This window comes from Trichomonas vaginalis, chromosome V, assembly GCF_026262505.1.
Source record: "Trichomonas vaginalis G3 chromosome V, whole genome shotgun sequence".
Taxonomy (NCBI): Eukaryota; Parabasalia; order Trichomonadida; family Trichomonadidae; genus Trichomonas; species Trichomonas vaginalis.
The window spans coordinates 11,336,952-11,361,058 of NC_067207.1; the positions used below are offsets into that span (position 1 = coordinate 11,336,952).

At 31.9% G+C, this 24,107-nt stretch overlaps 5 protein-coding genes and 1 pseudogene across 6 annotated transcripts, besides 6 other annotated features; 5 read left to right on the top strand and 1 right to left on the bottom strand.

The window, feature by feature from the left end:
* Window positions 1–1,763: 1,763 nt before the first annotated feature.
* On the bottom strand, window positions 1,764–4,029 carry TVAGG3_0317370 (uncharacterized protein; the record flags this gene model as incomplete). Its single annotated transcript, XM_001315889.1, has 1 exon — window positions 1,933–3,975. The coding sequence occupies one exon, from the start codon at window positions 3,973–3,975 to the stop codon at window positions 1,933–1,935; it is 2,043 nt and encodes a 680-aa protein (XP_001315924.1).
* Window positions 4,030–4,577: 548 nt separating this feature from the next.
* Window positions 4,578–4,599: a mobile genetic element.
* Window positions 4,578–4,599: a terminal%2Cinverted (terminal inverted repeat of Kolobok-1_TV transposon ID:TVAGG3_0013400).
* Window positions 4,600–5,893: 1,294 nt separating this feature from the next.
* On the top strand, window positions 5,894–6,553 carry TVAGG3_0317390 (zebrafish ch211-108c17.2-related family; the record flags this gene model as incomplete). The annotated part of the gene is made up of 1 exon (XM_001315888.1): window positions 5,894–6,553. The coding sequence occupies one exon, from the start codon at window positions 5,894–5,896 to the stop codon at window positions 6,551–6,553; it is 660 nt and encodes a 219-aa protein (XP_001315923.1).
* Window positions 6,554–8,433: 1,880 nt separating this feature from the next.
* Window positions 8,434–9,956: a mobile genetic element.
* A 622-nt stretch (window positions 9,957–10,578) lies between these two features.
* TVAGG3_0317410 (HNH endonuclease family) lies at window positions 10,579–11,283 on the top strand (the record flags this gene model as incomplete). Its single annotated transcript, XM_051230078.1, has 1 exon — window positions 10,579–11,283. The coding sequence occupies one exon, from the start codon at window positions 10,579–10,581 to the stop codon at window positions 11,281–11,283; it is 705 nt and encodes a 234-aa protein (XP_051099808.1).
* Window positions 11,284–16,711: 5,428 nt separating this feature from the next.
* Window positions 16,712–17,128, top strand: TVAGG3_0317420 (uncharacterized protein; the record flags this gene model as incomplete). Its single annotated transcript, XM_051230079.1, has 1 exon — window positions 16,712–17,128. One exon carries the CDS (start codon window positions 16,712–16,714, stop codon window positions 17,126–17,128), a length of 417 nt encoding a protein of 138 aa, XP_051099809.1.
* A 364-nt stretch (window positions 17,129–17,492) lies between these two features.
* Window positions 17,493–17,514: a mobile genetic element.
* Window positions 17,493–17,514: a terminal%2Cinverted (terminal inverted repeat of Kolobok-1_TV transposon ID:TVAGG3_0013400).
* A 399-nt stretch (window positions 17,515–17,913) lies between these two features.
* TVAGG3_0317440 (uncharacterized protein) lies at window positions 17,914–18,309 on the top strand (the record flags this gene model as incomplete). Its single annotated transcript, XM_001291578.2, has 1 exon — window positions 17,914–18,309. The coding sequence occupies one exon, from the start codon at window positions 17,914–17,916 to the stop codon at window positions 18,307–18,309; it is 396 nt and encodes a 131-aa protein (XP_001291579.2).
* A 1,711-nt stretch (window positions 18,310–20,020) lies between these two features.
* Window positions 20,021–24,107: part of a mobile genetic element that runs on past the window's edge.
* TVAGG3_0317460 lies at window positions 22,469–23,043 on the top strand (annotated as a pseudogene). The gene has a single exon. A coding segment is annotated over exon 1 (575 nt).

Below are 24,107 nucleotides of genomic sequence, written 5' to 3' on the forward strand. Positions count from 1 at the left end.
AAAAATTGTTTTAATTAATTGACACCATATAATAGAGTGAATTTTGTTTGATCAAACAACAATAGATGATAGATATAAAGCCAAGAAACTTGCTATTAATATGCTCTACTTGCTATTTCAATGTAAGTATGATATTTTCTAAATGTTTCGTTCAGATAACTTAGATATATTAGTCAAAATTTGAAATTTTAATAGCACATATATTAAAAATAATTATTATTCATAAAAGATTAATGAAATAGTAAAAAAAATCAATCAAATTATAAAAATACAACATTTAGAAGAATTCTTATTATCCTTCAAAAAGTCAGTATTTCTGCTGTAATTTTCTACAACATTGTAGTTATTGCACTTTGTCTATGGATTTGTATATATGTTATATATAAATTATATATCTAAACTGCCCATAAGTGCAATTTTTATATAAATTGTTTATTTCTTTAACAATTTCATATGAAATATGCTTTTTTAAGCGTATCAAAGCTATGTTCTTAATGTGCATGGATATATCAAGAAAAATGTCGAAAAAAAATGTGAATTCACAAATTCACTGAATTTTCACCGTTTTTTGAATTTTGCTACAGCACTAATATTAAATAATACTAAAATCTTCTGTCTTTGTAAAAGAATCTATTCTGACAAAAAGTGCTCGTTTAAATTTAATGATCATCTGTATGACTAAGTGGTAAAAAGTGTTTATGACCAAAAAAGGGTTACATGCTTAGTCTATTTTTCTGACAGGATACTCTAGATTTACATGATCTCTATTTCATATCTCCGTTTTTAGATTCTTCGACAGATTTTATGATAGAAAACCAAGATTAACAAATTTCCGGCATGTTAATGAAGAAATCTGCAGCTACCCTCAATATTATTTCAATAATCAGTATCGTTTCTCTTACAATTTATTTTTTTCTCAATAATTTAACAAGAAATAACAATACACACTTGGTTTTACGTATAAAAGCTAAGTGTCGAACTTAATCAACTTTACTTACTTAGCAAATGAATATTTTTGTGGTTGCGAGTTCTGAATGCTGAAGTTTTAGATTTCTCTATAAATGATATCATTGCACTTACAATGTTGTTCCAGCCTATCGCATAAATCATAGAAAATCCAAAAAAAAAAAAAATATATAAAGAAAATTCATGTCATGAAGTTCAAAAAATACCGTGTAACATTAAAATTTGTTATGCATAATACATTTTAGCTATTATTGATTTTTTTTAATTTTCGAGAAATTGAATAGTGAGTCCGATAGAGAAATTTTTAAAAATCCTAGTGCCTCATAGAAGTAATTTCCCTCGTCTCCCATACTTCCAAATGTATGCATATGACATAAACTTTTATGCATTACACAAGTGGCCAATAATATCTATAGAGTAAAAATTAGAAATTTAATTTTTTTATATGATAGTTATATTTCAGATTTGCGAGCGTAACTTTTTTCTCCATGGCATACTTGTTTTAAGAGCAAATGATCAAAATCGTCCTTCAATTATTGAAGGAGCTGATATCTTTTGAAAATTGAATTGAAAGGGTATTCAATTTTCAAATTTCCTCTCAATTTTGGAAACATATCAACTCTATGAATTAACAATTATGTGCCTTCACAGTTTATCAGTCATATAAGGTGCTTATAAAGAAAAAAGTTACGCTCGCAAAATATGTTTTTATATAGATTTCACATAAAATAATTATGTAATTTCTAAAAAGAATATTTTTGTTCTTGAATATTAAAGTGTATTGTAGTTTAAAAAGTTTTAAATATGTTGCTAAAATTTCAGGTTTATAGCTCATGTCTAGCATGACTTCTTCGTATGCGCAAAAAATCTGACACGTAAGGGTATCCTTAACCAAAAAAACATTTCCGCTTTATTATTCTAAAAATAAATAGTCACCAAAAGTTTTGTTCTGCATCAGAATCTTTATCAGGCTGATTTAACTACTTTGCATAAGGATGGATATTCTTCAGAGAATGTTTGATCTTTGCACTTTTCTGAATATTCAATGAAGTTAACCATGTTTGGTTCGAATGAATATGATTCTTTGTTTTGTTCTTTTTGTAGATACATACCACATCCAATGCAATATGGTGGTTCTTCTTGGTTTGTTTCAGACTCTTGTCTTTCGACTGGTAAAACTCTTGGCAAAACACGAGGTCTCTTTGGAACAGTTTGTTTAGAATTGTGAAGTTCGTCTGCGTGTGCTTTAGGTGGGTTAAATAGCCACCAAAAGTTTTTTTCTGGTAAACGAACACCTGTATCAGAAACTTTAAGAGGTTTCTTTTCTTGACCATTAACATCATAAATATCAGCATGACGAATACGTGGATAGTGAGCGGATACATCATCTGGATCAAATTCCTTCCATAAACTGTTTTCTTCTGGTAAACGAACACCGGTATCAACAAGTTGAAGAGGTTTCTTTTCTTGACCATTAAGAACATCTAATCCTGGACGGCGCTTACCTGCGGCATGGACTTTAGTAGGAATGAAATAGCCTAATGACATGCATAGATAAGTATGTTCTTTATAGAAAGTTGGGTCTTTGCACTTATCTCCAAGTGTACTGAAACTGTTAGATTTAGAATTGTGAAGTTCGTCTGCGTGTGCTTTAGGTGGGAAAAATAGCGACCAAAAGTTTTCTTCTGGTGAATGAACATCTATATCAGATTCTTTATGGGATTTCTTCATGGATTTGGAATCATCTTCAAATTTGGCTTTATCCGGACCAAAAATGCCTAATGAATTGCATTGTTGAACATGTTGTAGATAGAATGTTAAGTTTTTGCAATTTTTTGCATAAGAAGACAAATCATTAGTTCTTAAACTAGGACGTGATAACTTTGGAATAGTTGCTCTGGCATTTTGTTCTTTTTGTGATATAATGCCACACCATGGACAAATTGTTCCATCTGAATTTGGAGTTGAATGTTCACTGTTGGTATCTGAAATGAATTTCATACGTTGATGCTTTTCAGAATGTTTTCCTGTTTGTGAATGATCACCTGTATCTAAAGATTTATAAAGTTTCGAATCTTTTGGACGACCAGGGGAATAGAAGGCTGATCCTTGTCCAAGCAAACCAGCACAATCCGATGCATTGGTGCACGTTAGTTGACTTGGGTAATCAACTAGCTCTTCTGTTTTTTCTGTTTGTTCTTCAAGTAAAAGTTGATCTTTTGATGGTGCAGTGTCTTTTTGAGTTGTCTGTTCAATGTTGGTATATGGGGGTTGTAATGTTTGTTTGCTTGTTTGTGATTCTTCCTGACTTTTAACAAAATAAGAATTAGCTTGATCTTTTGGTGATGTAAAGCCGCACCATGGACATATTTCTTTATCTAAGACTTCGTTTGTTTGTGATTCTTCCTGACTGTTAACAAAATATGAATAAGAATAAGAATCTTCGTAGCGACGACGTGAAGGTGCTGCAAATGTTTTTGTTTTTGGAGTGAAGTATTTCCACAAATCAAAGTTTGATTCTAAAGTATCAATTTCTTTGCATAAAGATGGATATTTTTCAGAGAATCTTTGATCTTTGCACTTTTCCAGATAATCAGCAAGGTTAACCATGTTTGGTGTGAATGAAGCTAATGGTTTAACTTCTTCTTTTTGTAGATACATACCACATCCAATGCAATATGGTGACTCTTCTTGGTTTATTTCAGATTCTTGTTTTTCAACTGGTAAAACTCTTAAAACAGAACGAGGTTGAGGACGTTTACCTGCGATAGAGGGTCTGTTTTTGGTATTAGTAAAAACTGTTCTTTGTTGAAGACGATCATCATACGCCATTGTGTCTTTGGGAGAGAAGTGTCTGAAGAGAGGCTTGTCTGTGCGTAACTTAAAGCCAGTATTAATAAGTTTAAGTGGTTTCAAATTTTCGACGGAAATTTTATTTTCTGAATTTATCTCCGTTGTGGCTTGATTTTGCTTGGGAGTGGATGAAATCGGATTTGCTTGAGAATCCATGCTACGCGGGGTAAAAATATCATCAACAATAGCTTGATTTAAACAAAGAAAGAAAAACATGAAAAAAAATTGTCAAAACCGAAATCATTTTCAATTGATAACTAATTAACAAATTACAATATACAGATATATTTATATATAAAATTTTTTCCAGAAAAACTTTCACTCAAAACTTTATAACATAAAAAACATCAACTTATAATACCGATCACACCGATTTAAATTTATTTATTTATCCATCTGTAAAACTGACAATTAATTCAGAATTTTTGATATAGAATCAAACCATAAAAAACTTTTACTAATTTCTATTATGGGAATCACGATTTCTATTATAGGAATCACAATAATTATTAATTTAGCAATTGAGAAATCTGCTTTAGATAGAATAATTAAAGTTTAATCAACGATACAAAATAAACAGAAACATTTCAGCGTGAAACGGCAGTAGTATATGTTGATGGGTTGTGTGACTTTTTTTGTAAACGTAAGAATTCATACAATATTGAACGATTTTGTATCATTTTTTTTAACATATGAAGTAAAAAATGTATGATTCTTACGGTTTTTATTCTTACGTTTTTGAATAAATCAAGATTTAAGGGTATAGTCCACTAAAAATTTTTAAGTTTTGACAATGAAAATAAGCTCTGTGACCATGTAAATATATATCTATGCAAAACGAGAGGTTATGCCATAATTTTTTTTAGTTATCAAATTTTCCTTTTTTTGAGAGAAGTCTCTCAATAATTTGAGAAGAATCTTTGATATAAAGAGATACACATTTGTAGAACGAAGTAAGTGTTTTCCAAACATTTTATATGTTCATCCTGTATAACAATATAAAGCTGCATAGTGCCATCTTGTGCGTTTGCTATTTTATGTACTTTTCATTGAGATAATCCCTCTTCTCGGGTGATTTTAACAGTCAACTCAATTTTAAAATAAAGATTTCATCAAAATGATTTCGAAATTCGGATATTGATTATATAAATAGCACTGTTAACATATTTTGGATGAGTAAAAATACCTTGTTTTGTATGCATTTAGTACACCTTTATTTTGATTAAAACTATAAAATTTTTATTCCTTATATAATAAATAGTATATGTTACATAAACATGAAATTCAATAGCATTCAATTTTGGATTTTTTAGATTTGGTAAATTTTAGAAGAATAAAATCAGCAATCAAAATAAAGAAACTTTTTTTGTATCTTCTATGATTACCTTTTGGTACTAAATTTTGCATTAATAAGTAAATTATCTGTATTATTCTGTGAGCACAAGCCCTCAGTTATGCTGGTAGTGAATGATGAATCGTCATTTTGCGAAGAGAACGCGATTATTAGGTAATTTTGAGAATTGTCTTGAATTTTTAAAATTAAAGTTTTGAATAGGTAGGATAACTAGCCTTTGCTAAATTTGTATAATTTGACCTTATTCTAGTTGGATCTGAGAATATTTTGCTGAATAATAAATTTTATCGCCGATTTATGAAAATTTCTCTGATGGGACCGACTCGCTGAAACGTATTAGTGTTAATGGTAACTTGTCTGAATTTTCAAATTTTTTTCGAAATCCAAAAAATCAAAACAAAAGCATCAAAATTAGATTTGCATTTAAGCTTTTCATTTTTTTTTTGGAAATAAAAATATTTTTTTCCCCAATAAAGTTTATTTTTACTTTTGAAGAGGAATAGAAACGTTATTTTGGGATTTTGAAACGACAGAAATGTTCCATTTTTAATGTAGATTCTAAAATGGGGTCAAATTTTTGATTGAACCGTTATCCATTGAAAAACCTCGATTTTAAAATGTTATTCCAAAATATTCATCTAATGATATAGTATATATTTATTAATTATTACTTTTTATTCAATTTTCACTTTTGGCGGGATTTCATTTTTTTGTTGTTGTATGGGCCATATTGTTCACCCAAAACGGAAAACAAAGGCAATGCATAACATTTTACTCCACGAACGTCGTCGACTCTCAGCGCGACAGATGCTTGGTGCTTGCATAATGACCGGAATGCCATATACAAAAGGTGCTCGCTTTCTTTCTCTTTGTGGAACTAAGCCCCCTGTGAAGAGTGGTGTCATGAGACAACAGAGATTTTGTGACGATAAGATTAGAAGACTTAAAAGTATTTCCCTAATGCTGTCGAGAAAGTCCTTCAGTGGTTACTTATCCATTGATGCAAGATGGACACACAGGCGAAACTCGCCAAGTTGTACAGTAACTGCGCTCGATGCTGTCACAAAAAGAGTTCTTGCATGCGTGAACATCAACCATATTGGTGGAAACAGACAGCATGCTCAGTATTCCGGAGCTTCCAACAATATGGAAAGTGCTGGAACTCGAATCATCTTGAAGCAATTAAAGAAATACAATATCTTGAAAGATGTTAAAGAGATTATTAAAGACCGAGATAACAAAAGTGTCTCTGTCTTTAAAGAATTTGGCGTCTCTCATCTTGAAAGATTCGATCCAGGTCATGTATCAAAAAATATCTCAAAAGATTTTACAAAGTTCTCAGCTTCTCATAAGACAGTTGAAGTTTTCAACGACAGTTAGTATACATATCTTCAGTACGGTGGCACTGCGCGCCATCTTACCAAAGATATGTCAATCTGACACTTTACAAAACCACTAACGTATATTTTACATCACAGATGCAATATTTCTAATAACCTTAAACTATTTCTGCCACGTAAAGTATTTATCACATAAACCACCTCATCTCACCTCTCTGTACGTTATATATTGTGCGCAGGTCATTGCCCATGGCAACTCCCCACGACACAATGCACGTGCATGAAAAAATAAACGTTCTCACTAACGTTCTCACTAACGTTGTCACTAACGTTCACACTAAGGTTCTCATTTACAAAAGTATTGCAACTCTTCCCATTGCTGTGCTTCACACAATAGTTCATATTCTTCAGTGTCCCTAGCTGTCCCTCCTTTTTATATAACTCCATGACATTTATAATCTCGCGAAACTTAACAGGTAGCATAACAGATTAAAATCAGATGAGGTTTTGAACCAAAATTTCTAAGCAACGTTGTCAAGGATTTTGAGGAACTAGGGACAGAGTGTGGCAAAGTCCAAGATTTAATTTATCTTCATCTGTTTCATCAGCTATCTCATCTAATATGCCAATATTTTATTCATAACTCGTGGCAAACTCACTAACTTTCATTATGTTCATCTGCATGCTTCATCTGATAGAAAGTATGACTTTCATTAACTCTGTGAGATAATGAAAACTACTAGGGACAGAGACCATGGCAAAGTTTATGACTTTCATTATTTCCAGAACTTAATGAAAACTACTAGGGACAGAGACCATGGCAAAGTTCATGATTTAATTTATTCTCTCACTAACAACAACCACAAACTCCAACACTAACGACAAGTACTAACCTCAACACAAATGACAAACACTAACAACAACCACAAACTCCAACACTAACGACAAGTACTAACCTCAACACAAATGACAAACACTAACAACAACCACAAACTCCAACACTAACGACAAGTACTAACCTCAACACAAATGACAAACACTAACAACAACCACAAACTCCAACACTAACGACAAGTACTAACCTCAGCACAAATGACAAACACTAACAACAAACACAAACTCCAACACTAACGACAAAAATAAATGTCCTCACTTCTTAACAAAGTAATATGTGCTTCTTACACCACCATAGCTCAAACGTTTCTTTTCAAACATCGATTGAAACTTATTTTGAGCCATTGGCTTTAGTCTCTTTTTCTTCAAATACGCCAAGAAATCTTCTTCACATCTTTTCACTTCATAGCCTTCTTTAAACTCCTCCTTGTTAAGTTCTATGAAATCCTTTATCTCATTCTTTGTTGCAATGACCTTCTCACTGTTCTCATGAACTATTTCAACACTGTTCTCATGAACTATTTCATCACTGTTCTCATGTATGACCTCCTCACTGTTCTCATGAACTATTTCAACACTGTTCTCATGAACTATTTCATCATTGCATTCATGTATGACCTCCTCACTGTTCTCGTGAACTATTTCAACACTGTTCTCATGTATGACCTCCTCACTGTTCTCATAAACTATTTCATCATTGCATTCATGTATGACCTCCTCACTGTTCTCATGAACTATTTCATCATTGCATTCATGTATGACCTCTTCACTGTTCTCGTGAACTATTTCAACACTGTTCTCATGTATGACCTCCTCACTGTTCTCATGAACTATTTCATCATTGCATTCATGTATGACCTCCTCACTGTCTTTCATAAGCGTTTCAAAGTCTCCTTTACTCATTACTTCAATCTCATGCTGTTCACAGTAGTACTTAAACTCACTGTATATGTCTTTGTTGTATGTTATATTGCTTCCCATGTACTCCATGAATTTTTCAAGCACTTCCTCATAATTCACTGTTTCTTTCTTTCCACGACCTTCTAATATCATACTTGCTTCATAAATATAACTTCGTGCAGAACCGTCTCGCTTTCTACTTCTCTTCACAAATTCTCTCATCTTGCCACCAAATACATTTGAACTACATGCAAAGAATTCATTCTCCTTCGCAAATTCTTTATATCTTCTGTAGCACTCTGTACAATTCCATCCGGATACAAACATTTCATAGAACTCCTCGTAAAACATTTGGTAAGGTGTTTTGTTCATTTCGATGAGTTCTTGTTTAGCCCTGGTGAATGGTATCTTCCTTACATCAAATTCACTTAAATCTTTCTTCATGAAGTACGTCAGTAAGTTTGAATAAAACTCTTCATTAAAGCTTTCAATGAGATTTGAGAAATATTCGTAATTTCCTTTGTATCTGCTGCTTACGTCAATGACAACAAATCTTCTGTCGTCTTTGTCAATCTTTACTGAGTTGAAGTTGTTAGATATCATGATGATATTACAAACATTCTCTATCTTTCTTACTGGCTGACACTTCTGATTTAAGTCCAACTGAGTCTCTGTTACTATTGACTTTAGTGCGTCGTGGTTCATGACCTTAGACGTATCGCATGAGCTTAGTTCATTGCATACGATGAGCTTCATGTTCTCAATAGCAGCATTGAATCTACCAACCACATTCTCTATTGCCGTTATATTATTGTTGGCGTACTTGCTAATGAGCTCGCATAGAACATTACTAAGTACATTCTTACCAGTTCCTTGCTTTCCTATTAACAAAAGTACTGTTCCAGTCTTTCCACAAGGATTTTGAACGATGTAGGCGAACCAGTTCAAAACATACTCATAAAGCTCTTCATCCTCATTACATATGACATCGTGAACATGTTTCAAATATCCTTCAATAACGTTCTCATCTACTTCATTCAGTACCTCATACTCATATCCTCTGAAATAGCTGTAAATGTCATCTCTTTCGTCAAAGAATCTCATGCCTGACTTCATAAGATAGTTCTTGTTCTGACCCGCTTCATAAATCATCAGTGCGTTCACATCCTTCTCCTCAATACGTCCTACATAAACACTCTTCATGAGCTTATTGAATTCCTTGCTATCTACTGACACAAGTGTTGTTGTGTCTCGTATTCCATCATAATCTTTCACTAGATATGTCATACGTGCTCCGTCAATAACAACAACACATCTTCTTAAGTCATTTATAACACTAGCTATGTCAATACCGTCCTCACTCATGTACTTATTTCTTCCTCAAGTCCTTTAGTGTGAAAGTGTCTCTAAGTTCTATTTCAAACAATTCATTTACACATCCTTTGCAATACTTCTCTATAAAATATTTCTGTCGTTCTTTACTAAGTTTCTTAACAGCTCTGAAAGAACCATGTGTTTTGACTCAAACATCCTTCACAACTTCTCTCATTCATTCCTAGTTCTTTCATGTCATTATCTTCAACCTCTATGGTCTCATTGACTAAGGTCAAAGGGTTCTTAGTCATTGCTGGTCTTATCTGAAACAATGTTTGTGCAACAGGTTTAACTAGTTCAGCAACGTCCTTCCTTAATATGAATAGCTGGTTCCACTCATCTTTGCTAACAGTTCTTTCATAACCACTGACAGTAATGATTTCATTTGCTGACCTTAGACACTTATGTTCTATCATTTGTATTGCTTTTGTGTAAGGCTTTCGTGAGCATAGGTTGTATATGTCATTCCTGCAATGTTCATTCATGCCAATAGTACTAAATCCTTTCTTTGCTGTTGAGTGCATAATATCCATTAGTTCCTGTGTTCGTATTGCTGTCTCATAAAATACAACAAGACCTTTGTCATCTATGACGTACTTACCGAAAACATTGCTTATATTCTTTAACCATGAAATAACATCCTCATTCATGCTGTCAAACATGAAGTAAGGTCTTACATACTCTTCACTTATAAGATACTCCACAAAGTACTTGTTAAGCTCTATGTCCTCGTGAGCGATTTCATTAGGTTTGATATTAGTTCCTTTTGTCATTGCTGTCATGTACTTCACTCTCATAGTTCCTTTCAATAGCGTAAAAGTACTTCATTGTTTCATAACTGCTCTAAATTCTGTTCAAAATTCGTACAACATAACTTTTTAACATTAGTGAAAGAACATGAGCGAAACAACAACATCTAACATTACAGAAGAAGTCAATGACAATGCCGATGAAAACATTACAGAAGGAGCTAGTGAAAATATTGACGAGTTCAGTGAGGAAGAAGATATTGAGGACGTCAATGAGAACGTTAGTGGGGAACAAACTCAATGGGAAACATTGAGAAATCATGAAGATTATGAGATTTGTACGACATATCCTTTTACTATTCGTCGAAAGAAAGACAAACATATTATGAGTGAATGCTTAAATAATTATGGTTATATTGTGCTTAGTTTAAACAACAAAATGTACTTAAAGCATAGAATTATTGCAGAACAGTGGATTGAAAATCCAAACAATTTGAAAGAAATAGACCATATAAATCATGATAGAACGGACAACAGAATCTCAAACCTTCGTTGGTGTTCTAGATCTGAAAACAATAGAAATAAAAGCAAGTATGGCGATATAGTTTATGAGTTCGTTGATGAAATATCTGACGAAGCTGTTGAAATAACAGATTATGGTAAGCATTCGTTTGAGTTCTACTACTATGTTGAGAATGAGGACGCATTCTATTATTATACAGGTCTTAACTATCGAAAACTTCATATAAACTTTACAAAAACAGGTGCTGCTTATGTTTGTATGATAGATACAGAAAACAAGAGTGTAATCTTATTCATAAACAAATTCAAACGCTTGTACGGCTTCATGTAGGACAAACATTATTTTTCAACACTAACGCCAACACGTAGGACAAACATTCATGACTAACATTACTGTATAACATAAATGTTTTGTCATGACTTCTTCGTATATGTTTTGTCATGACTTCTTCGTATATGTTTTGTCATGACTTCTTCGTATATGTTTTGTCATGACTTCTTCGTATATGCTTTGTCAAAACTTCTTCGTAAATGATTTGTCAAAACTTCATCGTTTATGTTTTGTCATGACTTCATCGTTTATGTTTTGTCATGACTTCATCGTATATGTTTTGTCATGACTTCATCGTATATGTTTTGTCAAGACTTTGTCATGACTTCATCGTATATGTTTTGTCAAAACTTCATCGTATATGTTTTGTCATGATTTCATCGTATATGTTTTGTCATGACTTCTTCGTATATGCTTTGTCATGATTTCTTCATCGTAATGAGTGTAAATGTTTTGTCATGACTTCATCGTAAATGTTTTGTCATGACTTCATCGTATATGTTTTGTCATGATTTCATCGTATATGTTTTGTCAAGACTTCATCGTATATGTTTTGTCATGACTTCATCGTATATGTTTTGTCATGACTTCTTCGTATATGTTTTGTCAAACATGAATGTATATGCTTTGTCAAGATTTCATCGTAATGAACGTATATGCTTTATCATGACTTCATCGTAAATGATTTGTTATGACCTCATGGAACTTAAACGTAAATGTTTTGTCATGACTTCATCGTATATGTTTTGTCAAGACTTCTTCGTAAATGTTTTGTCAAGATTTCATCGTAAATGTTTTGTCAAGATTTCATCGTAAATGTTTTGTCAAGACTTCTTCGTATATGTTTTGTCAAAACTTCTTCGTATATGTTTTGTCAAACATGAATGTATATGTTTTGTCATGACTTCATCGTAATGAGTGTAAATGATTTCATATAATTGCTTACCTCGGAAAACCGAGGGAAGAGATTCCATATGAAAATCGCAAGAATTTGGCTCCTGGTTTGAAATATTATTATATTCATAGACTTCTTCGTATATGTTTTGTCAAACATGAACGTATATGTTTTGTCATGACTTCATCGTATATGCTTTGTCATGACTTCATCGTAATGAACGTAAATGTTTTGTCATGATTTCATCGTATATGTTTTGTCATGATTTTATCGTAAATGATTTGTCAAGATTTCATCGTAATGAGTGTAAATGAACCAAAAATAATGTTTACGTTCATGTTTGACAACAACACAGGAGGAAGGCAGTTATGAATTATTTTTGAATAACTGAAGGTGTCACTATGTCACCATGTCACCAGGTTATTTAACTTCTCTGAAAAAATGAGACAACATGACATTTAGACAACACAGCAGGGGAAGGCATTTATGAATTATTTTTGAAGAACTGAAGGTGTCACTACGTCATCATGTGTCACTCGGTTAATTAACTTCTCTGAAAAAGTGTGACAACATGACATTTTGACAACAACACAGGAGGAAGGCAGTTATGAATTATTTTTGAAGAACTGAAGGTGTCACTACGTCACCATGTGTCACTCGGTTAATTAACTTCTCTGAAAAAGTGTGACAACATGACATTTTGACAACAACACAGGAAATAAATGTTTACGTAAATGTTTTGTCAAGACTTCTTCGTATATGCTTTGTCAAACTTCTTCGTATATGTTTTGTCATGATTTCATCGTAATGAGCGTAAATGACCCAAAAATAATGTTTAGGTGAAGAGGTGAGATCTCACCTCTTTTCTCACCTCATTGAATTTTCATGATTTCTTCGTATATGTTTTGTCATGACTTCTTCGTATATGCTTTGTCAAGACTTCTTCATCGTAATGAGTGTAAATGACCCAAAAATAATGTTTAGGTGAAGAGGTGAGATCTCACCTCTTTTCTCACCTCATTGAATTTTCATGACTTCTTCATCGTAATGAGCGTAAATGTTTTGTCATGATTTCATCGTATATGCTTTGTCAAACATGAACGTAAATGATTTGTCGAAACTTCATCGTATATGCTTTGTCATGACTTCTTCATCGTAATGAACGTATATGCTTTGTCAAACATGAACGTAAATGATTTGTCGAAACTTCATCGTATATGTTTTGTCATGATTTCATCGTACATGTTTTGTCATGACTTCTTCATCGTAATGAACGTATATGCTTTGTCAAACATGAACGTATATGCTTTGTCGAAACTTCATCGTATATGCTTTGTCAAACATGAACGTAAATGATTTGTCGAAACTTCTTCATCGTAATGAGTGTAAATGTTTTGTCATGATTTCTTCGTTTATGTTTTGTCATGATTTCATCGTATATGTTTTGTCATGACTTCTTCATCGTAATGAGCGTAAATCAGACAAAAATATATTTTAGGTGAAGAGGTGAGATCTCACCTCTTTTCTCACCTCTTTTCTCACCTCATGAATTTTCATGATTTCTTCATCGTAATGAGCGTATATGTTTTGTCATGACTTCTTCATCGTATATGCTTTGTCAAGACTTCTTCATCGTACATGTTTTGTCGAAACTTCATCGTATATGTTTTGTCGAAACTTCATCGTATATGTTTTGTCGAAACTTCATCGTATATGTTTTGTCATGACTTCTTCTTCGTATATGCTTTGTCAAGACTTCTTCATCGTACATGTTTTGTCGAAACTTCATCGTATATGCTTTGTCAAACATGAACGTATATGTTTTGTCATGACTTCTTCGTATATGTTTTGTCATGATTTCATCGTAATGAGCGTAAATCAGACAAAAATATATTTTAGGTGAAGAGGTGAGATCTCACCTCTTTTCTCACCTCTTTTCTCACCTCATGAATTTTCATGACTTCTTCATCGTATATGTTTTGTCATGATTTCATCGTATATGTTTTGTCATGACTTCATCGTATATGTTTTGTCATGACTTCATCGTTTATGTTTTGTCATGACTTCATCGTATATGTTTTGTCATGACTTCATCGTATATGTTTTGTCATGATTTCTTCGTTTATGTTTTGTCAAACATGAACGTAAATGATTTGTCATGATTTCATCGTATATGCTTTGTCATGACTTCTTCATCGTAATGAGTGTAAATGTTTTGTCATGATTTTATCGTACATGTTTTGTCATGACTTCTTCATCGTAATGAGCGTATATGCTTTGTCATGATTTCATCGTAAATGATTTGTCGAAACTTCATCGTATATGCTTTGTCAAGACTTCTTCATCGTAATGAGCGTAAATCAGACAAAAATATATTTTAGGTGAAGAGGTGAGATCTCACCTCTTTTCTCACCTCATGAATTTTCATGACTTCTTCATCGTATATGCTTTGTCAAACATGAACGTATATGCTTTGTCATGACTTCATCGTATATGCTTTGTCAAGACTTCTTCATCGTAATGAGCGTAAATCAGACAAAAATATATTTTAGGTGAAGAGGTGAGATCTCACCTCTTTTCTCACCTCTTTTCTCACCTCATGAATTTTCATGACTTCTTCATCGTATATGCTTTGTCAAACATGAACGTATATGCTTTGTCAAACATGAACGTATATGCTTTGTCATGACTTCATCGTAATGAGCGTAAATGATCCAAAAATAATGTTTATGTTAGAATGTTAGATCTAACACCTTTTCTAACATGTTTTCTAACATGGAGGATTTCATTAGATATAAATATTATTTGGTGAAAGTATCCTAAAAATATTTGATGGACTTTAACTAAAATAATGTTTAGGGAAGAATGTGTATATCTAATGAAACAGTAAAGTATTATATCTATTAAATCGTCTATGATGTAAATTGTGTATAGAATGAAATGAAGGAAGAATATTTATATCTAATGAAATCCTCCATGTTAGAAAACATGTTCATGAGAACAGTGTTGAAATAGTTCATGAGAACAGTGAGAAGGTCATTGCAACAAAGAATGAGATAAAGGATTTCATAGAACTTAACAAGGAGGAGTTTAAAGAAGGCTATGAAGTGAAAAGATGTGAAGAAGATTTCTTGGCGTATTTGAAGAAAAAGAGACTAAAGCCAATGGCTCAAAATAAGTTTCAATCGATGTTTGAAAAGAAACGTTTGAGCTATGGTGGTGTAAGAAGCACATATTACTTTGTTAAGAAGTGAGGACATTTATTTTTGTCGTTAGTGTTGGAGTTTGTGTTTGTTGTTAGTGTTTGTCATTTGTGCTGAGGTTAGTACTTGTCGTTAGTGTTGGAGTTTGTGTTTGTTGTTAGTGTTTGTCATTTGTGCTGAGGTTAGTACTTGTCGTTAGTGTTGGAGTTTGTGGTTGTTGTTAGTGTTTGTCATTTGTGTTGAGGTTAGTACTTGTCGTTAGTGTTGGAGTTTGTGGTTGTTGTTAGTGTTTGTCATTTGTGTTGAGGTTAGTACTTGTCGTTAGTGTTGGAGTTTGTGGTTGTTGTTAGTGAGAGAATAAATTAAATCATGAACTTTGCCATGGTCTCTGTCCCTAGTAGTTTTCATTATCTCACAGAGTTAATGAAAGTCATACTTTCTATCAGATGAAGCATGCAGATGAACATAATGAAAGTTAGTGAGTTTGCCACGAGTTATGAATAAAATATTGGCATATTAGATGAGATAGCTGATGAAACAGATGAAGATAAATTAAATCTTGGACTTTGCCACACTCTGTCCCTAGTTCCTCAAAATCCTTGACAACGTTGCTTAGAAATTTTGGTTCAAAACCTCATCTGATTTTAATCTGTTATGCTACCTGTTAAGTTTCGCGAGATTATAAATGTCATGGAGTTATATAAAAAGGAGGGACAGCTAGGGACACTGAAGAATATGAACTATTGTGTGAAGCACAGCAATGGGAAGCGCTGCAATACTTTTGTAAATGAGAACCTTAGTGTGAACGTTAGTGACAACGTTAGTGAGAACGTTAGTGAGAACGTTTATTTTTTCATGCACGTGCATTGTGTCGTGGGGAGTTGCCATGGGCAATGACCTGCGCACAATATATAACGTACAGAGAGGTGAGATGAGGTGGTTTATGTGATAAATACTTTACGTGGCAGAAATAGTTTAAGGTTATTAGAAATATTGCATCTGTGATGTAAAATATACGTTAGTGGTTTTGTAAAGTGTCAGATTGACATATCTTTGGTAAGATGGCGCGCAGTGCCACCGTACTGAAGATATGTATACTAACTACGACAAGACTCAGAAGATTGAAAAAATAGAGAGACCTTTCTGGGGTCTGAATGCAAGCCTAAGTATGTGGCTTTGGTCATGTTTTGCCGAAGAAAATATTGACAAACGTACGAAAATGTGTGAGAATTGTGTCTACCATTACGTAGGCAATCATTCTTTTTGCGAACCGCACAATTACAAATGCTTTGAATGGCAAAAAGGTGTCAATTCGATCCAACTTCAATTCATGCTCTATGACTGGGTTCACAAATGGACACCCATAGTTTCCAAAGTTTCTTCCATTGGATCTACCTGCATGAATGAAGCGTTTAACTCCAAAATTGCATGCTATTTGGACAAATCAAGAGCCTGGAAGAACATTAACATTAGAGTTAACGTTGCAATCTTAGAATGGAATGATCCAGAGCATTTTCTCGGAGATATACAAAAAGCATTACATCTTCCCCCACTTCCAGAAGATTGTGTCAAATCATTTGAAGAGAATTGTTACTCCAAAATGATATTGAAACAAAAAACTGTTACAAAAGGTTCTAAAAAACAGAACAAATACAAAAAATCCATTCAGAGTGTACCAGGAGGAGATTATCAAGTTTTCAAGTCCGAATGGGAATCAGAAGACGAAGACATTGATGACTTTGATTAACGAAAATTACATTTTATTTATTGTTTTTGTTTTTAATTAAATTATTATTATGCTCATTTTCTTATTTTGATTTTTTCTCATTATGATATAAATAATTTATTAATGCATTTATCCAATAATTATGCTATGATATTTTTATGCCTTATTTCATTTCTCTTATATTTGATAATCTGGTAAAATATAGTTCAGACTATAATCATTTTAGATTATTGATATATTTATATAGGTTAGAATAAAATTAGTTTCATTTTCTACTTTTATTTTGAATTAATAATTTATAATATCAAATATTATGGCGTAACCTCTCCTTTAAAATATAGATATATATAGGCCTATAGAGTTTATTGGCACTCTCAAAACTCTAGAATTTTGAGTTTACTATACCCTTAAAAATTTTCAAAATTGTAAGACATTTACACTCAGCCCATACATAATGAAATAAAAAAAATAAACTTTAAAAATTCATGTCTTACATTTATGAAAATTTATTTTTATTTTGTATGAAACCGATTTTAAAAATTTATGAATAATTTATAAAAAGTTTTTATTCCTACAATTCCTATATTACCATTAATAAAAAGAATATATTTTATAATAGTTTCATTTCGAACATGTTAAAATTTATCTGCATTTCGAAAAATTTTATTATAAATGATAATATAATTTATTAAATTAATATATAACTTATGAATTTTTACTTTTTGTATGAAATAAAATTTAGTATTAATAAAGTTATAAAATAAATTGGTGCATGTTAGATGTAAATAAGATATAAAAAGGTGTTTATGAATACTTTAGCAGAACTTCTACTGGTAGAGTTTATACTGGCAGAACTTCTACTGGTAGAGTTTATACTGGCAGAACTTCTACTGGCAGAACTTCTACTGGTAGAGTTTATACTGGCAGAACTTCTACTGTTTCCCTCAAAATTGAATACTTTAGCAGAACTTCTACTGGTAGAGTTTATACTGGCAGAACTTCTACTGGTAGAGTTTATACTGGCAGAACTTCTACTGGCAGAACTTCTACTGGTAGAGTTTATACTGGCAGAACTTCTACTGGTAGAGTTTATACTGGCAGAACTTCTACTAGTAAAGCTTCTACTGGCAGAATTTCTACTGGTTATATATGGTGTCAATTTTTTAAAAAATTTTGAATTCAATGAGTTATATCAAAAATAAAATTCTTGAATAGAGTAAAAAAATTTAAATAATTTATTTAAATATTTTCTTCTGACATTTTTGAATAATTTATTTTTTTAATTCGTAAGAAAATGAGTGGATCAAGATTCGTAACCGTCAATCAATTAATGGATGCTCTTTCACCAATTCTTGAAAATGTTAAACAAGTAGATGTTTATTTCGATGATTATGTAGAAAGTTTATATTATAAAGGTAAACATAATATTAAACCCATTGCTTTTGCATTTGATAATAAATTAATTGAAAATGCAAAAATTTGGGAATTAATTCCAGATATTGAATATATAACGAATATAACTAATAAATGGTTCAAACGAATTCCAACCACAAAAGTTCTTTGTAAATTAATGATCAAAACCGAGGCCAAAGAATTTCATGAATTTACATATCATCCAAATAAAGTTTCAGAACTAGAAAATGAAAAACTTCAGAAAAAATTAAACGATAGACTTTCAAATGATCGTATTGAAAAAATAAATAAACTAGCAGAAGTTGCATTTAATAATGAAATATTTGATGAATATAACCTTGAACTCAGTGATGGGCTTTAAGGACCCGGGCTCAACGAGTCATGATTTATGAAATCAATAATTTGATTTATTCGCTCTTCAATAATTTCTATTCTTTTTGTTAAATCATCTATTTTCATTAATGAGGTGATTCTTGATTGAGGAATAGATTTCAAACTAACCACTCCTTTTATTTTTGAAATTTTGAATCCATCAACTTTAAACATTTTATTCAATTTACACGTTGTCAATTCTTCAAATAATTTTTTATTATTAGCATAATAGTCATTAAATTCTTCAACAGATGAAAAAATTTTTATTTCAGTAATTGGTTTAACAACGTTTATTTTTTGTTGAACATTTTCACTTTCATTTATTTCTTCCTCCTCTGTTTCATTTATTTTTAAAATTGGTTTCATTTATCATTAAATAAAAATTAGAATATAAGTGATGAAATATATTTTTTAATTAATATTAAATCAGAAATGGCGGCAGGATTCTTTAAAAAATTATGGGATGGAATTAAGAAAGCGGGTTGGGTTCATAAAAATATTATTAAACCCGTTGCAAACTTTTTGGCACCAGTAGCGAAAACGGCAGGAACTATCATAGGTGGAGTATTAGGTACTAAAGCAGGTAATCCGGCGATGGGAGCACAAGCAGGTAACGCAATTGGTGGAATGCTGAAGGAATACTTAATAAAATAGGGGTAGATAGTGGAAAAATAAATAAATATTATTTTTATCTTAGTATCGGTTGAAGTCTTTGATAAACTTTTTCTCCTTTATTTAATATTTCTCTTATTGGGGCAGCTTTTGGCGTTATTGATTCAGCAACGTCACTAATTGCTTCTTTATTCTTAAATATCCAATTTGCTCCTTTCTTCATTGTTTCCCAAACTTTATGCGCTCCTCTTTTTACTTTATCCCATAATTTTTAAAGAATCCTGCAGCCATAGTTGATTATTTCATTAAAATTAAAAATTCATTTTCATCTTTTAATTTTGATTTTTTATTTATTAATAAATGACGACTAACTATTTGGTGCCAAACACTAAACCGATTAATGGAAATGTGTTTCATTCATTCGAAAAGATAAATGAAATATTCGCAAAGAATGACGGTAGAAGATATTATAGAGAACTTGAAAGTTCATGCTATGACTCTGATGCTCCATATTTTGATGATAAACAAACTCATTTAAGAATTACAAATCCGGCTCATGATGTGAACCAATTAGGTGACACATATATTAAACGCAAAGTTAAAGCAACTCTAGTTTCAAATAAAGCTTTCACATGTGATGCCGCTTTTAAATGCATGCGTTTATTCGTTGGTTACAAATCATCAAATCAAAGCTTTAAACAATTAGAAGTAGAAACCGAAAGAGGTGATGCCGGTTATCTTCAGATGGATTGCGCCCGTGAATCTTTCGCATTTGCAACATATAAACCAAAATCAGAAAGGAAAGTTAAAAAGTTTGTTCATTCGTTATATAATAATGTTCAAAAATATGATAACTCAGTATGTGGTAAATATATTGACCCTTCAGAAGTTTTCAAGAAAGCAAATGAAGAAGTTGATGTCACTTTTGATATGATTATTCCGGTAAATGATTTGTTAGCATTTCAGGCGTTCGATGATTATCCTAAATCATTTGGTGAAATCATTCTTAAATATTATGTTTTCAGGGATACTTTAGTATTTTGTCAGGTTGACCCGTTAAGAGTTGCTGATTTACAAAATTACGTTTATGAAAAGATAACTGATGAAAATTATGAAAAGATTATGAATCATGTTTATAAATATGATCGCAAATTCCAACAAATCGGACTTCCTGCCAAATTAATTACAAGCTTAGCCGCTACATCTGCTGACGCAACAGTTGATGACGTTATTATTTCATGCACAAAGATGGAAGTTTTAGAGGATAAATGCATTACACCAGGATACGGTTTAATTGAAGAATCAGTTAAAGCAATACCACGTTTATTCAGTAAGGAAGATCCATTCATGATTCCAGCTCAACATATTGACGTTCGTTCACTAAATGGAGGTTGCATCACTCCTGAAGGTATTAGCTCAGATTTCTCATACGCTCTTCATAATGTTACAGATGTTGTGTTAACATTTCCGAAGAATGCAATGCAAAGAACAGTTTTAGAAAATCCAATGCTTCGAGGTCTTCAGGTCACTATAGATTCCAGAAACTTCCCCGATCAAGCGATGACCACAGTGGGTGACATATTCTTTACACGTATGCTTCAAGCTTCTGATTTAGATGGAGTGAATGAATGCACGGAAGAATACGAGGACTCATTAACTAGACCACTGAATGATGATAATGGCACACCATTAGCTAGAACATGGAAAGACCAAACTTCATTCTTATGCACTATTCCAGTTCAACGTGATGGAGCGGGTATATTCTTTGATGGATTAGAAACTTTCAACTCACAAGTTACAGTACAAGTGAAAGCTTATCCAATCATTCAGGGTGAAAATGACACTTACTGTTCAAAGGTGACAAATCCTCCTCAGGTTTGGTTTACTAGGACTACATATTGGACATGGACACCGGATGAAGGTTTGAAATATCATCCAACAGGTACACCACCACAGTATAGAAGTTCATATGATGAAATATTGATGAATAGAAATGTTTAAAATTATAAATTTATTTTTGATTAAATGGATTTAAATTCATCCACCCCTTATGAAGAATTACAGAGTATATAATACATACGTAGATGATATGATTAATGAAGCATTGAGTGATAATAGAAATGCTCTATCTAAGGAAAAATTAATGAAAATTCCATATTCTGAATGTTATTTAAATTCAATCACTGCAGCAATTGGTAAACAAAATAAAGGTAAAACATTAACGATATTAAAACAAATTATCATTATTGCTAACACTTCCCCCTATTCACATGTGTTAATTTATATCAACCGTTCAGGTTCACCTTCAGATGATACATTTGAATCTTTAAAGCATTTAATCAAAATTCCAATTATTTATTTATCACAAGAAGAAGCAGAAGATTATTTAAAAAACTTTTTAATGTATAAAGAATTATATAATACAATCAAGAAGCAAGGATTAGAGGATAAAATTATTGATAAACAACGGGATGAATTATTTGAAACACTTTCTATTTCAAATTTTGATAAAGAATTTTTGCATTCACTAATTTTTCTAGATGATGCCGTGAAATCAAAACTAATAACAAATGAGAAATCATATTTTAATCATTATTAACTCAATGTCGACACATTCAGTGTTCATTCTTTATGGCTGTTCAATATTTCAAAGCATTAAGCACAAACATTAAATCAAATCTATCAACCTTTTCATTTTCAGTGGTTTTAGTCGTCAACAGTTGAACGTTATGCTTTATCAAGTGAATTTACCAATGAGCATTAATGAACTTTACACACAATATCAACAATTAGGAGAACATGGAAAAATAATAGTTGATTTAAATAAAGGAAGTGTTAAATTTGATTAACTTTTTATGATTAATTTTTATTTTTTATTTATAATTAAACATGACAGAAATAGCAAATCTTCTACAGGTTCCATTAAAACAAGGGACAAACAAAAAGGGTGCATATAATAGAACTATGAAAGTTCCAGACGGAATGAAAGAATTAGTCCACATTGTTGCCGGTCTTCAAAAGGATGTTAAACAAATGAGAAACGTTTTAACATTACCAGAAGCTCAAGCATATGCCAAACGTCATGGACCAAATTGGGAAGCACACGAAGCAGACATTACAGGTCCAAATGGAAAACCTGATGGTATAAATGAAGTTTTCGTTACTGATGGTCAAGGAAATATTAAAGTCATAAATGTGTATAAATTAACAATGACGGATTATCCTAAACGTAAAGCATATAATGAACGTTATCCTATGCAATTTGATGAAAATGGAAAAGCTGTTAAACAATACATTGGAGAAGGTGAAAATGGTCCAATTAATTCATACCGTCATAATCCATATTCTTATTTCAATGAAGAATTAAATGCTATTGAAGAGGGACCGGATGGATTACCCAATATGTTAATCAGTTTGATGGTCAATATGCAAATTTGAGACCTGAAATTCCAGCTAAGAAATTCTTTAAAGTTGCTTTATTCGATCCAGTGTTCAATGAACAGAAAGAAGCAATGAAAGCAGAATTTAAACCAATTCAAGTGGCAAGAATTTCTTCATCTTCACTTTCAGAAGCGTTCAAGGAATTGATAAAGAAACCACTTTATTCTCAACAAGGTTATAACTTTGATTTAATTAAAGAAAGTGATAGACGTAAATTAGAAAAATCAGATGGTTTTAAGAATGCATGTAATGAAATGATTAAAGATATTGTAAATGATAAAATAAGACTGGAAGAAACTCAAAGCAATATCAATAACATAATTGGTGCAGTTACAAAGAAAGTATAAGCAAACAAGGATGAACCTTGGGATATTACCGTAACAACTAAATAAAACTTTAAATATATTTTTCTTTTTTTTATTCAATTATAAATGAGAAGACGTTTCACAAGTCAAAAGAACACAAACGCAAAAGCAGAGATTACGGTTGGTTATAACGTAAATGATGATAAATCACGAATTATTCAAAATGTTAAAGTTAATGTTAGCCCTGAATTAACAAGGTCAGCAACACACCAAATTTATTAACTCGTGACTTACCGAAAAGAAGAGGAGCAAAATAAAGAAGATGGAGACCCAATCATTTTATCTGAACCCGGTAAAGAACCCGTTGAAATCCCACTTATCCAACATACCCCCACCTCTTTCATCAAACATCGAGAACCCAGGAATCTACGATTCCAGTCGCAATGCGCCATATAAAGTAGACATTAATTCTGAATTAATGAAAATTTACCGTGATATAATAATTAATAATTATGATTCAATAATAAATTTAATTGACCAATCGGTTTAATTATTTTACCTTATGAATCATTAATTCACATTATCGCCATTCTTTGTGATGTTCAAGATTCAGACGTTAAGATTCAATTTTTCATAGATGATGAGGTTTCATGCTGCGGAACAGTTGCAAAAATAAATCCTATAAAGGATATTAGCACAATTAAGATATCAAAGAACGGAACAACAACTGAACTTCATTTAACATATAATGATATTTATAATAAAATAGTTGATGAATATAAAATATCACTTGAAAAATTCTTTGTTAAGGCTATTTAATATTCAAGCATTAACATTATCGAATAATAATCCTTTGA